The sequence below is a fragment of the Spermophilus citellus genome (assembly GCF_964194105.1).
Source record: "Spermophilus citellus genome assembly, chromosome: 15".
NCBI lineage: Eukaryota > Metazoa > Chordata > Mammalia > Rodentia > Sciuridae > Spermophilus > Spermophilus citellus.
Genome location: NC_138195.1, coordinates 36,918,292 through 36,936,381, shown reverse-complemented (window position 1 = coordinate 36,936,381; position 18,090 = coordinate 36,918,292). Strand labels below are relative to the sequence as shown.

The following is an 18,090-nucleotide window of genomic DNA, read 5'->3' as shown; positions in this document are numbered from 1 at the left end:
TATAAATGAAATGCTAAGTGGAATATTGGCCAACAGACACAAATCCTTTCTTCTGGGATGAATAAGAGTTTATTGTACCTGTGAGTCCAAATAGTGTTCAATAACCCATCCAGTCCACGAAGCTACAAAAGGAGTCCAGAGCTATTTTTAAATCTCCTTTCAAGTTCCCAAAATAGAAAAGGAATCTACTAATCTCACCTATTTCATATATCATGACTATAAATTAATTTATGGTTGCAACATAAAATTCTTTTCATTAATCTCCAAGAGAGGTGATCTCCCCACTTTCAACGCCTCTGTCCAAGGAGGTCTGCTCTCAAGCTTTCCCTGAGTCTTACTGTCTTGGAGCTGAGTCCATATGTTGATCATGATATGATCCCTGGAGCACAATCTGACACACCTCTACCAGCAGATTTATTTGGATTTGACTCATTATGCTGTTTGACCACCTCAACCTTCTCTTTGTCCCTACTTTGTCAGCAGAGGCAACAAGAAGCACAGAGGGTGACTTGCATAGATGTTTCTCCAGTGATAAAACCTCTAAAAACATCTAGGACAGAGCAGTGAGATCTCTGAAGGTTAAGGTCTTCTGCATCTACAGCAGTGTACTTTCCCACTGGCTTTCAATTACAGAAAAACGTCTGCTGTGATATCATTTGGGAGATCGGTGGGCACCGCAGGCAGGCAGTGCAAGCCTGAATATGGACAGGGGCCAGGAACAAAGCCATTTGATCATCGAAATCCACTGTGACCATGAAACCTACTTTGGCAAGGAAAAAAAAATGTTTACTCACTTACAAATTCCCAGGATCCTTAACAAAACAACTGTATTTCCTCTCATTTCCAGCAAAACATGTGATGTTTAGAAGGAAGAGGCAGAGTCCAGCTCATCCTTTATGCTTCAAAATAATTTTATATGTCCTGAGTTTTCTTTCATAAAATTTCAGGGTTTTGTCCCCTCATCTGTTTTGCTTTCTAACCTTTGCTTTTTCTTCTTTTGTCTAAAATATCATTATTTCAACCAACAGGAAAAACAGCAAGGGAAAGTTCAATGCAGAGTCAGAAAACCTTTGAAACATACTATAAAAAGTACAAAACTTTTCTTTTCCATTAAGATTCTAGTAAGACCCCAGGAGCCTCAGGGGATTGGGCTCCTTTATTATTCAAAGAACAATACCATTTCTGATGAATACAAGTTGTCTAAGACCTAAGACTCGAATAGAAACAGTAGAGAAGTTTCACTTATACAAAGATTTTTTTTTAATTACATTAACACAGACTTAACTCTAAGCTCAGCAAGTTGACTGTGATTACCTGATTTTACACAGGAGGCAAGTTAGGGACTTCATGTCACCTGCCCAGACACAGAAAGAATCAGATGTTTGAGCCCTGATTTAAACCTGGGCCATTTGCCCATGAGCTTAGAACTCTTTTCTCTAATCTGCTGTCCTCTGCCCTGACCCCACAGCAACATACATGTCTTAATAATGATATAGCTAACTTCTCCCTGAAGATCAGAGCTCACGGTATCTACACATGGGTCAAACACTTAACAACGATTCATCTCTTTTCTTTCCAGGCGAGAGACCACAGCCATCTTATGACCCCCAAACACTCACTGATGTCAAAGAACTTAGAAGCACAACTTTGACTTCTTACGTTTCTTTGCAATTCAAAACCCAGACCAAAACAGACTATTTCTTTAAGTCAATCATACCTTAAGCCATTTAGTCCCACTCACCTCTAAGAACTGACTTCATCTCACTTATGTCTATTGGGTTGCCTTACATCTCCCTGATGGGAGCCAGCATCTTAAACTTATCCATTTATCTACTATACTGCATGTGCCTCTGTTTGGATTTAGCTGTCAACACTTCACACATGTGAAATTAATCTGTGTGATATTAATGTAAACACTGTGCATTACAAAGTGGTGGACATTTTATTGTTCTAACAGCAAAAATAGACAAAATGTTTGCCTGTGTGAGTTTTCTCTATAGTATAGACAATAATACAATATAAATGACAGGATGCATTTTACAAGAGAGGAATCATCACCAAAAAGGAGGTAAAAGGAAGGTAGGGGGCTGGTGGGGAATGCATTATGTCAGGAGATTCTAATAGGACCGAGGGGACAGAATTATGCATAGTGTGAAGATTTTCATGAAGAAAAAAATTACCATTCATGTCACTTTCCCCTCATTGTTATTATAATCTCATTTCCTAATTGCATGTGCAATACAATGAGTTTTCATAACGTCTTAATGGGCAGTCCGGTTGCTTTAGTTTTAAAAATAGTCAAGTCTCTCATGCACATTGCCTGTAGAACAGCGTAACTGACAAGATGGAAGAATGCGGACAGGATGTTGAGGCTGAAGCGTTTCAATCACCTACCATTAATATGATTCAATTTATGCTTATGTCATAGGTTTAGACATTGCACAGTGCTGTAAGCAAGGAAGGGACTTGAATAAAATACAGTGAAGAAAGCAGATGGTATGCTATCAAAACCCTTCAAGCCTAAAATAACCTTTCCCAAGTAAGGAGGATAGTTAATTAAAACCAGGATATATTTACTCTTTTCTGAATATCTCAATGTAAATAAAAATCAAAATGACACTACTGTAATGTTGGATTAAATGATGAAATTTCATCTATTCTATTTTTCTTTAATAGTTTCTAATCAAACTTTTCATTAAACAGCTTCATAAAATTCCATGGAGAATTTATTTACAGGGACTCATTGCAGATTTAAAAGCTTTACTTTTATTGTTCAATTAAACTTGTTATTCAGTGGACAATATTAAAGAAGCAGGGAGGAGGTGCTGTCTTAGGCAGTTGAGCAAGGGTATCTCTTTTCAGAGATGAATACAGAGAATGCAGGTAAGCCATCTAGAGAGCACCCAGAGAAAATGTGGGGACATCTGTATCCAAGAAAAAAAAAAAGCTGTTCCAGTTCCAGAGATGTTCTGGGATCTTTCAGGGCTCATATTCATGTGCCCTGGTAAAGAGGGCATCAGGCCACTCTTACAACCCACCCAAAGATCAGGGGCTCAGAACAGAACTAACCTGAGAAAGACCAACATCAGACCCAGGTCAAGGGCAGCCTGTTTCTAAATATGGAGAGTCAAGGACATGAATTTTAAGCAATGGACACTTGCTAGCAGTTTTAGAATAACCTGATTCCTCTCTCTTAAAACCACATCAAATCCTACCTTTTCCATAAGGCCTTCCCTGACCCCCTCACCCTGACTGCCATATACAGCTGCCCCCGACCACTGCCAAATTCCTTCTGCACTTGTTTTCTGTGACACCCGAGAAATACTTAATCATTGACTTTCTCATAACATTAGTTAACCTTTTGGGCACGGTAATCCTGTCTTTTCCAATTAGATTTTAAATCCTCAAAACAAGCAAGGACCGTGTTTTATTTATTTTTTGGTCAAGCCCCTCCCACTCCCATTCCATAACCCCACTTAATAGAAGAAAGCAAAAAGTTTATTAGTTAATAAAATAAACATTATCCAATCATAGGAAAGCAGACACTGTCCTTTTGAGAAGGACTTTGGAGGCATTTTAGGGCAATTTATGAATTTCATGTGTCAAAGGTGTAGCTGGTAAATGCTATTAACTCTTTGCCATCAGCTCTACCATTCATCCACCTGGTGATATGGCTAATAAAATTTGATTTTTACAGCCTAGGCATACTGTTACCTAAATTACATTTGACCAATTACTGAAGTCACCAAACGTGTGGTACAGAATATATACTGTGTAGAAAATTCATCTGTGGGCCCCTTGGCACTCTCAGTAATCTGACAGAAGTGTTTCAGTCATCTGGCAGTGTTTAATATTAGGAACATTTGTTTAATGCTAGTCACTAATTAAATTTATGTTCTTCCACCAACTGTTAGCTGGTTGGAGAAACCTAACGCCATGTTTTAACAAACACGTTAGCCCATGCCGATTTAAAATACAACCAGTTGGGAGGTTTAAAAGGGTGTTCTCTGGAAATTAAGATTTGTGACGGAAAGGAGGAGGTGGGGGAGACATGTTAGTTAAGGTGTTCAAATTGGGTCAAAACAACCTTTTTTTGTTGACTTGTTCACACAAACTACTTTCAAAAGTAGAAACTATTTGAAGTACAAGCTTAAGTAAAAAAAAAAAAATTTAATACTCCAATTATTAAGAGAACCATCTAGAAGCTCTTTAAAGATACCTTTATTCCAAAAGAAAACTTCCCCTTTAAGAGGCTAAAGAAGAAAAACAGCATTGACATTAGCTATACCAGAAGAAAGTTCAGGAAAACATTCAAAAGTCAGATGCTTGTGTTTGTGAGAACATTTAAAACTAATTTAGGAACTCTTAACAGCCATTGTGATCGCTGTTGAATTGGAACTTCTTTCTATTACCAATTCTAGATGTAACAGCTTTGAAAGGCAATGACTAATAACTCTTAAATTAGCCAAAAAGGTTAAAACATTTTTTTTCATTATATTACATTGTGAAACTCTAATTTTGAATCATCTCAAATGAGAGAAAGCACTCTTACAGTTTCAGTGGGTGCCAGGAATTTAGAGACCACTTGAGTAACAAGTAGGATACAGGGTTTTGGAGCAGGGGATATGGAAGAAAAGTTCACCAATACTGAAAAGGGGAGGTCTGTACATGCTAATCTGATGATCAGATGGATGAAAAGAGGATATTGAAAAAAATGCACATTTATCTCCTTAAATAAGATTTTTTGAATATTAAAAATATGACAATAAATCCTTCTTTAAAGAAAGAAAATAGAACTCGTACAAACACTATTACACTCTCATAGATTGAGTCATCTTATAAGCCAGAGTTGTAAAAGACATCTGAGAAAACAATTTATAAGGAAAAAAAAAAGTAATGGCCTTTAGACTCCAATGAAGTTAGATCTTTCTATTCTCTTTTTTTCTCTTGTCCCTTCCTTCTTGAGTCATCCATCATTCCCATCCCCTCGCCCCCACATCTGCTTTACAAAATCCCTCTAAGCAGGAGCAACAGGGCTGCTGGAGTCACAAAGAATCCATTTTGAAAGGACTCCCCAGCCATGCTGAGGTCTGTAATGGTTAAGCAGGATAACCTGAAATTGAATAATCTGTAAACCAGGATTCTTTGGGGGGGGGGGACATAAACCAACAGCATCAGGGAATGTTCCAGATCAAAGGGATGCTATGCTCTTTCTAGATCAGGGGGTCTCAACTTCTTTTCCACCGAGGGACCCACGAGGGATTCAGCAGGGCTTCATCATCCCATCTACGGGGGTGATTCCCAGAGAAGGTGGAGGGTGGGGGTAGAGGGTGAGGGTGGAGGTGGTCATGCCTCTGTAAGTATAGGAATTCTGTCTGCAGAGAACCTCTAATGTGATCCAATCTGTTTGACAAACAGATGAGAGAGTGAAGATGTGAGACAACAACTGTCTGCATCCTCCAGTCTCTACACCATTCAAGACTTCCCAAACTGAAGATGTGGTGTCTTTTCCCCCAAATCCCTATTCCTACAGAGACTCGTGGACACTTAGCTACGCAGAGAAGCAGACAAATGGATGTGTACATGCCCATCTTGGGTGGACACTGTGTATGTGTGTGTATGAAGAAAAAATTTGGGAACATGGAATCTACTCTATATATCCATCCATCCATCTACCTATTCACTTTATAGTACTGAAGTACCTATAATTTGTGCATTTTACAGTACCTTACAAAAGGGAATGATTAACCAAATCTAAAAAGACAGTATTTGAATAGCCAAAGCCTTTTAAGAAAGAGCATGAAAGCTTCCTGTCCTGAAGTCCAATTTCAAGGTCAACCAACCAACTTCACTCTATATTGAACAACAAATATTAAATAATAATCTTTAAACGGTGGTAAACGAAGGCTGCCAAGAAGGGAATGACACTGTGGGGAATGGGAGGAGTGGGATGGCACACAGGCCTGTTCTCCCTCACCACCCCTCACAAGAACAACTATCGACACATGTTGAATTTCAGATAGAAAAACAAAAAAACAAAAACAAAAAACAAAAAAACAAAGACTCACCAAATTCATCACATATACTCTCATTTTCTATGAGAGTGGGGTGGTCAAAGGTGTCCCGGCAGTATAGGATCTGAGGGTTCCTGCTGACCACTGCGATGCCACCCAGGGCTAGCGCGAACTGGTCGGTTAGAATGGAAGATGGCTTATCCTGAATGCGTTTCAGCATGGAGCGGTAGCGGCAGTACTGAGGGTAGCTGAGAACGATCACATTGGTTTCTTCCTCGTCCTCCCCTAGACAAATGAGAAAATATTTGCATTACCTCCCTTTTTTTCCCCCAACAACGAAAATAAAACAAAAAACTTTCGTGGCTATGGCATAACTTCAATAATCACGTCTGGTTTTCTGTAAAGATGTCATCTTCAGCAAGGCTCTCAAACCAGTTCTCCTCATCTAGGGTGACAGTGCCAGAATCTTCTGGCTCCTCCTCATAATCCAGCCCTCCACCCCCCACCCCCATCTCAGGCTCCCTATGGAGTGTAACCTCTTGCAAAGAAAAGAGGAGCGGGGTGGCTCTGAGGACATATTAAACAATGTTGGTGTCACCAGTGAGCAGGAGAACCCAAAAACTCTTTTGAGAGTATTTGACATTTTAATCATCAAAGTCATCATGGAAATAAAAAAGCAGAAATATGTTGAGCTTCTTTATACACTGACTCCCACAGTTTAATATTGCTTTTATACTGGAGATATATATATATATTTTTTTTTTTAATGTTTGTGGCCTCCAAAAAGGTCATCTGGCATGGGAGAAATGTTCATGGGTCCAAATAGCATTGTTACCTTCTCTGGGAGTCATTATTGCTATACAGCCAATATTTCCTGTTCTCTTTATGGGCCTGAGGAAAGGCTGTGCTTTCTACCCTCTAGGGAGTCCAGTGGCCCTGTGACTTGTTTTGGCCAATGATATATGACAGAAGTGGTGGCTGTGCTAAGAGCCAGTGTGCACCGACCAGAGTCTCCCCGTGTCTTTGTTCTGGCCATCTGTAATGCTTCAGATAGCAGCTACTCTGCCAGTCTGGGTCTTGGAGTAAAAATAACATGGAGCAGAGCCCCTGGTTGATTCAAAATAGATGCATAACATAAGCAGAAAATAAACCCTTGTTCTTTTGAGCTACTATGATTTGGAGTCATTTGTTATTGCAGCATGATCTATCCCAACTTGACTGATATATCCTTCTTCTCCACCTTGCCTACACATACCCCCTATCTTGTAATGTTCCTCAAATCCATCTGGTAACTTGGCATATTTCAGAGAATCATGCTGAGAGGTCTCCCCAAGCATTCTTATGAGAGAGTTCCATCAGAACCAACTCAAGTCAGGAGAACATTTCAGCACATTTAATGAATCTTCCTCTTACAATGATCCTAATGCTTGCTTATTTACATGCCTGTGCTCATTTACAGAAACCAGATTTGGCATGGATGAATCCTTCCTTCATTTTATGCTTGAGATGTGGCAAACATCCCCCTTTGGTGACCTGTCACCTGAACAACCTCAAGTGGAATTTAGGTTCCATGACCCATTTTGCCATCACTCTCCACAACCACACCATTGGGGCAGTTGTAAGCAATTCCAAGACTTGTCATTTGCTTATCCAGAGGGAAAACACTCAATATTTTGAGCCCTTGCCATGCTGCAGGGAATTTCACAAGACAGTTGTTAAGGATTCTGACATTATCATGGCCATCTGGTAACCAGTAGGAGACGAGTGAGTAAGGACAGCACATAATGATGGAACGTAACCAGTACCAACGGAAGGTGTGCATATGACCTTTCAGATAGGAGGCCAATACCCAGATGTATTTCTAATTATGTTCACTTAGTTCCTCAGGCTGGAGGCTTCTCCATGAATAGAGATGTTCAGCTGCTTGCAAGATGACATCTTTTAATGGCTTACATTCCTTAGACTCCTGCCTGGATTCTCTGGGCAGCCACTTTATCAGCTGGCACACTTAATTAAGAGGAAATATGTTTACATTGAAGGCAAGCCCATAAAGGAAAATTAGTTTTGAAATGCTGATATATGTCCCTTGATATGCTAATCTGAGATTCTTTTAGCAGACCTAGACACTAGGTTCAAACTTTAGGATCAAATCTGGGCCCAACAACTTTTCACGGAACCACTCACCAAACACGACCAGAAGTCCAGTATCTAAGTGCTATTCAAGAAGTAGCCCTCAAATGTGTCATGATATCAGTATACCCTCTGTATATGACTATACTCTATTGGTCCAGCACATTGTGAATATGAGAGGAAGACAACCAGGAACTTCCCATAATTTACTCCTCTTAGCATCCTCAGTATCTAATACAAATGTTTGTATGTAGCAAATATTGTGCAAACACCTAATGATCCAAAATTCTGTTTTGGTCATGCCATTGGCTTTCTGTGAAGGAGAAAGTTGCATCAGTTTCTTTAGGTGCTCTTGAAATAAAATGGAGAAAGTTGCACTTTTCAAGTTGAATGACAGAGAAAGAACAGTCGCTTCAGAATTAGTTTCATGGAAGATGGCATTACCTGGACACTACGATCCTCATGACTTCCTTCCTATCATTTTGTTCTGCTTTTCTCTAGCCATTTTTTCATGATGAAGCCATCTCTAATCTCTCCCTTATTCTCTGTTCTATACAGAATCACCTCCCTGGAAATATTCTGTGCCTAGGCATGGCTGCTGCTTCTTTTGTTCTTTCTACCTCATCCTAGCCAAAATATGTCTTCTCCTTTCCTTCATGCAGTTGATAACTCACTAGCCAAGTCATGAATCCTTCCTTTCAGTTGGATGAGAAATAGCAACTTCCCTCCACTCCCAACTCATGGAAATGAATCTCACAACCATCTATTCATTCTGAAGTCAATGTTTCTAGGAGAGGTCCTGGGACTGCTTATCTCAGAAGTACACAGGATGCCTGCAAAAGAGCAGACTCTGTGTGCCATCAAGGATGACTGATTCAGAATCTCTAAGGTTGGGGCCCAAGACCTCACATTTTTAACAGACATCTCACATAACTCTTGCACACTCGACTTTGAAATCCATAATTCTGAATCTGAGTGTAGTTTTTTTTTTTTGCATAGAATTATAGTAACTTATTTAGCTTGGGTTTACACACACACACACACACACACACTTCAGATAAATCTGTCATGTATATGTATATGCATATGTATATCTATCTATACACATGCATACATACATAGTTGCCAGATACACACACACACACACACACACACACACACACACACATATATATATATATACACACACACACATTATATGCACACACACATATTTTGATTTCTCTTCTAAGTCTTCTAATACTTAGAACAAAATATAGGAAAAAAGTTCCCTTCTCCCTGCCACATTTTTTTCAGGATTATTGCAGATATCACGAAAGATAGCAAATGAAAAAAAAAGTCTTCTTAACTAAATATATGAGGTCCTGAGGGACTATTTTCCTGTTTAGAAAGCAGAGCAAATATTAATGCTATTTCCGGTACTGATAATAAAACACTAAAATTTGCAAAGGTCCTTCACATAACGTATTTCTTTTGTTTCTCACAGCAGCCTATGCACAGCATTATTACCTGTTAATATTACCCAATTTAGAGGTGAGAGAAGAGGTTAAGACATCTATGTGACTAGTCCAGAATCTAAAAGAGCTAGAAAATGAAGGAGGTGAGTGTATAACCCAGTCTTCTCACTCCAAGGGTGATGAACTTTTTATTATGACAAAATGCCTCAGATAATAATAGCAGTAGGAATAATAATAGCGATTGAACTAATTTACAATATTAGGAATGAGGATAGTGACCTATGATCAAGTAAAATAGGAGATTTCTGTTTCATGGAGAGTTTAGCTAGTTATAAGTCAGAATCATTTTACTTTGGCTAAATTAGCTTATTATTATTTCAGAGCATTGCAATTCTTACTGTAGTGATTTAATGTTATTGACAAACTCTTCATGGACACCAGCTCTCTCTTCAGGTGATAGGAAATCGCACCAACCCTATGTTTTGCAAGCCTATTGCCCCTGTGCCTCATTAAACTCTCTCCACACAAAGAGCCTAGAGGTACAGCTGGGATCTGGCCTAGTGTGGCAAAGCTTGATTGATGCCAAAACAAAAATTATGATAACTTTGTTGCTTATGAACAGAACCACCCATTCGGACCAGAATTCTGGTATTGTTTGGACAGAGGCAAATTTCCAACCTCATAATTAGACATCCCCAGGGAACTGACTTTCATATTTACAAAACCAGAGAAAGCCCATGAGACCCTCAGAACTCTATGGATGCTAACAAAGCACACTAAGGTGAGACGAAAGAGAAGATGCAGAGGTGAAGTGAGACCTGGAAGAATGAATCAGCTGGGTCAAGTTTTCACTAAGCAAAGATACCACAAGACCCCTCTTTGTAGTTTAGGAAGACATGTTTATTTTACTGGAGAGACATTTTTTTTTCTTCCTAGAGACAAAGTGTGGTCAGTTTAATAATATATTTTTTAAAAGGGTGTATAACAGAGTATAAAAGTATGAGTTTGAGAGAGCTTTCCAGATCTAAAATTCTATGATCCTATAACGGCCTCCTAAGCCTCTGCATTAAATTAACTTCCTCCTGATACAGCTACAAAAATATTAAATTGTTCAATGGCTGGCATGTTTTATTTTGCCCTAGTACACTGTGAAACAAAGTCAAAAGACCCTTTCAAGAATGCTTATTTAAATTCTTCAGATTCTCCTTTCCTCCTTATGCATTTCATACACACATAAACAAATACTCCTATGCAAAGTTACCCATGAAATAGGGCTGCCAATAAATGCTATGTAAGACAGTTCTCCCTTTCTAATTCATAAGAGGCAGAGTAGATAAAACTAAGAATGAATAAAGAATGGATACATTACACATTTGTTTGGCAAAAGACAAAGTATTCCTGGAACAAAGATTTTCTTTCAACCACACCCACATAGGAAAAAAAAATCAAAGTACTACCCTAAGGAGTAAGGAGTATCCTTCTAACACTCTAGTTGGTTGTATTTAGTTGGATTTTATATATATATATATATATATATATATATATATATATATATACACACACACACACACACACACACATATGTAATATATACACACACACACACACACACACACATATATATATATATATATATATATATATATATGTATATTACTTGATTCCAGTCAATAGAAAATGATCAGCAATAAATTGCTGGTAGCCAAGACTGAAATTAAAAACCACAATTATCATATTCTATTAAAATATCATCCTATTCCTCAATTCCCCCTCCCCACCCCCCTAAAAAATGTGAACATGCCCATTTTAAAATGAAGTATTCAAAGGGAATAAGAGACTCAAAATTACTAAACCTCATTTCAACTTCAATAAAAAGAACTTTGCCTATTAAAAAGTTAATACCTAAAGTACACTGCTTGTAATGCTCATCCAAAATTACTCTAATCCTGTGCTTATATCATAATTACACGTTTTGTTAACCTCTCTCAATGTCAATTTTTCACTTATTTATATATTTTCAAAGTCCAAAACAGAATTCCACAGAGAAACTGTAATTATAACAGACTCCACCCAGGCTTTTCAAACAGTAACTGTATACCATTGCTTTAATCCTCAAAGTGGGGCTGGGGGTGGGGAAGAGGTAGGGGGAGAGGGTAAGAGCAGGCATTCATTCTGAATAGCACGTTGCTCAAGTTGTCTTTGTACAAAAAGAGATGCATGAAATGGCAAACACAATGAATTAATGGAGCATTGACTTTCAAATATCCATAATGCTATTTTTTAAAAATAGTTAATGGTGGCCAAATGCACAGACGGCTGAAAACATAAATTCCGGAGGAGAAATTTGCTTTTATCTCTTACACAATTTAGAAATGTAACTTTCTTTTTGATTCTGCGGGGAGGAAGGGAGACTTGTTTCGGAAACATCACACTATTATGCTTACTGAAAACCACTATAATCTACTTCTAACATCAGTAAGCTTTTAAAAAAAAAATCTTAAAAAAAAAATCCCTACACACCAGGATTTTATAGAGCCTGGTGGAAAAAATATGCATGTTCCTTCCTGCACCTAATTACCTCAACTGAAAAATCTGCCAAGTATTTTGCCCTTTAGTTCCCTTAATCGTATTAGGGCAAATGCATTTGGATGCCAACAGAAACAAACATTTAAAGATTTTCACTTAAAAGATTCCAAATATGTATGAAGGCTAAGTTTGAAACACAATGTCCCTCGTGCTTCTGAGACAACAGTTTTCTTTTTCTTTTTTTTTTTCCCTCAAGCAAATATGAATTTTCTCATGTTATAAAACTTGATGTCTAGTTTTGAAACAATTTAAGTAAAATAATGTCAATACGAGAGGCTCTCACAATGATTTATGCTTCCTTCTGTTACTTTATTACATTAGACATTCCTTTCTCAAAGCTTTATACTTTTCTCTGTGCTCCTAGCAACCAACCAAAGGCAAAGCATCAACTTTATATACCTGGCACTGTTCCAATACTTACTGCTATTGACAATTATATTGAAGTTTCTATTTAATTGCTGCTCTGTTGTGACACTGCATATTCGTCATAATTAGGCATTTCCTATTTTCTGTCCATTTCTCTTTGATTATTACTGAAAATGATTTTTTTTAAATTTCAGAAAACCTGAGCATGAAAATTCTACAGATAAGAGTAGCTACAGCTGTTACTATCATTACCAACATTGTAACATTCAGAAAAAAAAAAGAATATAATTTCTCGGAAGGTAATTTTCCTTTCAGTCTAAGTGCTCTTATTCATCTTACAGTTACTCAATGATTTCCTGTTCTAATTACAGGACATTATACAGAGAGACATTTGTAAAAGGAAAATGCAGCAGGGTATATGACTAAATAGCTTGAATTGGTTGAAAGTGTTTAAAATTCCAAAGTTGTACATCAACTTTATCAGTTCGTGGTAACAGTTCTGTGTAAATGTGTAATGGGCCCCCACTGTATTTCCGAATCTCTCTTAAGACAGTCAACTTTGTACTCAAAGTTAGTACACATCAAAGGGGAAAATACATTTGCAGTTAAACTGATGTTAGAGAGTCGGGTGAGAGAAGATCAGTTGGTTTTTGTGTGTGTGTGTGTGTGTGTGTGTGTGTGTGTATGTGTGTGTGTGTGTGTGTGTGTCCCCCCATCAAAGCTGTTAAATTGGAGACATGCCAAGACATGGAGTGGAAAATATTAATAATAAAAATAAATTAAATGCCTGATTAAAAGGGAGAGAGAACAAGATTCCATCCGGAATAGAAATGAAAATGCCACAAACTATTTCATAAAAACATACTGTGACGTAAATGACACATCAGTATTGCACTGTTGTGGTTATTTTGAGAAATGGCTTGTACTGTAAGTCAGCTGGTGCTGCCCCACCCTTAATAATTTTGTAATTCTCTACACAGTAAGCAAGTGAGGCAGCCCTGAGATTGCTAAGACAGAAAACAGACCTAGCCAGACAGAACTGGCAATAAAAAGATAATGTACTTTTAACATAACAGAACAAGGAGATTGGCTTTATTAACTAAAAAAAAACCCCTCCTTTAAATGGTCCCTAGCTTGCCATTTGTTTTGATAAATGGAAACACAGATCTTCCCAGGACAGGCAACAAAAACATCACAGGAGAACTTAAAAAACAAACAAACAAACAAAATGTTGGAAAATATATCAGTGCATGGTTACAAATGGAACAAAGAATATTTCAAATACAAAACCAGGGGTTTTTAGTCAACCGTGTCCAAAAGCCAGGCACTTAAAAAAAAGAGGGACACACAAATATAAAATATGTATGAACATGTTAACATTGGCGTTTGCCCTTACTGTTGCTTCATCGCTCAAAAGAGAAAACATAAAACCAAACACTGCTATCACTCTGAGTAACCAATGAACCCACTGGGAAGGCAGCCAGAGCCACCTCCACCATTCTCCCCGATGGCCTCTGAATTACCAGCCACATTCAGAAGCCGCTCTGGATTTCAACTTGAGAATTTTGCATCTTATTTCCATATGGCTCATCTCAGCCAAAATTTAAATGTCACACAAGACAGGGATTATGCAATAAAAACACCTACTGGTGATACCTCATGATCTGACTGATGTATTTGTAGGTAGAGCTGTGACCACACACGAGGTATAATTGTAGGGTCCTGAACTACCTTAGCTTCCTCCTCTTTACAAGATTTAACCTTTAAGCTATAACCAGTCATTCATTTTTAGTATAAATGAATTTGAGTATCCGAAGAAGAAAATATAAGAAATCCATGGGACATCAGGGAGCCAGGGCCTAGACAAAATTTTTTCATGCTCCAAAGTCAAATGAAAAGTTTTCTCAGAGATTAATTTATGTATTATATAAATATTCTACCGGATTTTTGGATTTGAATTCCATTAAACTCAACCCTGTCCTGGCTTACTAGGAAATGCCACTAAGACTCCATCAGCCCCTATGGTTACCATGACTAAGTTGTTAAAAGAGGAATAAACTGAACCATCATTAGCAGAATGGGCCTTAAAAATTAAAACAACTTCTGGAATCTTTCCCCAGGGATTATCTACATGGCTTTTTATTTTTCAAGTTGTATTTTACATCTGCCGTCATTGTAAAGAATCGCAATTCTGTTAGTGCAGCAGCTGCACAAACCCTTGACATTTGAGATACTCTCCTGAACCCCAACTCATGAATAAACCTAATTAAGGTGCAGTACTGGACAGATCAATAGCTAAATGATTAACTTCCACACATCAGTCTCTCAGCATGTGAGATACAAATTTGTGCATTAACAAAATGACAAATCACTATTTGTCATGACTTTCATGGACACGATCATTTCACAAATAGTCAACACTAATTAGGCTAAATCTAATAATTGCCAACATAATTTATATCAGGAAAAAAAAACTGCATAGAGAGAACCAAATACCCATGTAGGAGTGACTAATATTGATGATCTAATGCCTAGCACTTCAAAGGCATTTCATACATAGATATGTATACACATACACCTGTGTCCATATGTGTGTGTGTGTGTGTGTTTGTTTGTGTGTATATATAATGATATTCTACTGGTATTAAAATTGTATAGCCATGAAAAATAATTAAGCTAAATAACATTTCAGATCCTGCAAAGAAGTTTCTGTTATATTAAGATTTTTTTTTTTTTTTAAAGAGAAGGTATGGGCTGGGGTTGTGGCTCAGCAATACAGCGCTCACCTAGCACATGCGAGGTCCTGGGTTGGATCCTCAGCACCACATAAAAATAAATAAAATAAAGGTATCAAAAAGGGGAAAGGTATGAAATAAGCCCAGACTTGTGTGTTTTGTTAATTGTTTTACTGAAGATACAATTCATTCATTTTAAGTGTACAAGATTTTAGCTTATTTGTGTTGTGCATCCCTCAAAACAATCAAATTTAGAATATTTTCATTACCCAAAAAGAAATCCTGAACTCTCTTGCTCTCACCAATCTTAAATAACCAGCAATTTTCTTTCAATCTCTATAGATTTCCTATTCTGGACATATATTGTAAATGAAATTGTACATTTATATCATATTTTGTGGCTGGCTTCATTCACTTGACATCATGTTTTCAAGGTCCATCCATGTTGTAGCACACATCAAAACTCCATTATTTTTTATGGCTGAATAATATTCCATTGTATGCATAAATCATATTTTATTTATCTTGTTTTGAATAGTACTGCTATCACCATTTGTTCAAATATTTTTGCGTGGATATTTGTCTTTACTCTTGTGTATACACTTAAGAGTAGAACTGTTGGGTGGTATGGTAATTCTAGTTTTACCTTTTTGAGGAACTGTCATACTACTATTTTCCGAGGTGACTACACCATTTTACATTTCCACTGTTAGTGTATGAGAGTTCCAATACCTCCACATCCTCACCAGCACTTCTGATTATTTGTCTTTTTTTGGTGGAGAAGGTACTAGGGATTGAACTCAGGGGCACTTGACCACTGAGCCACATCCCCAGCCTTATTCTGTATTTTATTTAGACACAGGGTCTCACCGAGTTGCTTAGTGTCTCATTTTTGCTGAGGCTGGCTTTGAACTCACTATCCTCCTGCCTCAGCCTCCCAAGCTGCTGAGATTAGAGGCATGGCCACCGTGCCTGGCTTATTTGTGTTTTTGATAGCTATATTACTGGGTGTGAAGTGGTATCCCATATTGTCTTGTTTAATATTTAGAAATAAGACAGTGGCTGACTCTAGGGTGTGATATTACCTATAATTCTATTTCTTCCTTTGGTTTTCTGCATTTTCAAATGTAGTTTTTAAAAAGAAGGGAACATCTGCCAAATCAATATGCATTTTTGAGGGGCCACTGAAAACAATCTTGAATAAAGAAAAACACTGGAGGACTTGCAATTCTGGATTTCAAAACTTCCTATGAAGTTACAGTATCAAGAGGTTATGGGGTTGGCATCTGGATCGACGCATATACTAATGGGAAAGAAGAGTCCAGAAATAAACCCTAACAGCTACAGTCAATGATCTGGGTGCCCAGATCATTCAATGAGGAAAGGGCAGTTTTTTCAATAAGTGGTAGTAAGAAGATTAAATATCCTCAGGCAAGAGAATACTATTAGACCCTTCTCTCAAATCATACATAGAAATCAACTAAAACTTGATCAAAAACCCAAATTTAAGAGCTAAAACTAAAATTCTTGGAAGAAACTCTTGGTAAACATTTTTGTGACCTTGGATTTCCCAATGACAATAAAAATGCAGGTAACAAGAAAAATAGATAATTGGGCTTCATAAAAATTAATTTTTTTTGCACCAAAGAATACTATCAAGAAAGTAGACAGACAGACACAAAATGGGAGAAAATCTGCAAATCATATACCTGATAAGGGATTCATATACAGAATCTATAATGAGGACCTACAACTCAGTAACAGATAAATGATCCATTTAAAAATGATGGAGGATTTAAACAGGTATTTCTCTAAATAATATGTACAAGTGGCATGTTAAAAATGGACAACATGATTAATCATTAGAAAAATGTGAATCAAAACTACAATGAGAAACCACTTCATACCCTCTTAGATAGCTATTATGAAACAAAAACAAAAATACCAAGTGCTGGTGAGGATGTGGAGAAATTGGGATCCTCTCTCACTGCTGGTTCAAATGTGAAATGGTGCAGCCATAGCAAAAAAGTCTGTCAGTCCCTTAAAAAGTTAAATTTAGAATTACTATATAAACCAGTAATACCATTCCTAGATATAAACCCAAAGGATCTGAGAACAAATACTTATATACTTCCACACCAATGTTGATAGGAGCATTATCACAATTGTCAAAAAGTGGAAAAAAACCTAAGTGTCCATCAATAGATGAACAGATAAATGTGGTATATCCATACAATGGAATACTATTCAGCCACTAAAAAGAATAAAGCTTTGATATATGATACAATATAGATGAACCTTAAAAGTATCATGGTAAATGAAATATGGCAAAGACAAAAGGGCAAATATTGTATGAACCTACTTCTATGAGGTATTTAAAACAGGCTGACTCATGGAGATTGAAAGAAGACTAGAGGTTGCCAGGTGTTGGTTGGGTAGAGGGGTACTGGAAGGAATAGAGAATTCTTGCTTAATGGGTTCAGAGTTTCTGTTTGGTGTGATGAAAAGTTCTGTAAACAGATAAGAGTGACAGTTACACAATATTGGGAATGCACTTAATGCCACTGAATTATATACTTAAAAATGTTATGTATACATTATACAACCAAAGAAGAGGGGTACAACTGGCAAGGGTTATATGCTAGAATATAAACTCCTGGAGGACACGGAATCAGTGTTCTAATTTCTTGGTATCTTTCCTAGACCTTTGAGAGTGTTAGCAAATGTAACTGCCTACAGACAGTGTCACAACAAACATCTGACCCTTTCATCACGATTTCCCCCCAGCCTCTGGATCAACCG

General features: G+C 37.4%; 1 protein-coding gene across 2 annotated transcripts in view; it reads right to left on the bottom strand.

Moving 5' to 3' along the window:
- Nucleotides 1–18,090, bottom strand: part of ARID5B (AT-rich interaction domain 5B) — a 179,619-nt gene that overhangs the window by 83,902 nt on the left and 77,627 nt on the right. For both annotated transcript variants that reach the window (XM_081268668.1, XM_081268669.1), the window contains one exon: nucleotides 6,069–6,299. In XM_081268668.1, coding sequence (XP_081124794.1) covers nucleotides 6,069–6,299 — 231 coding nt within the window. The remainder of the gene's footprint in view (nucleotides 1–6,068; nucleotides 6,300–18,090) is intronic.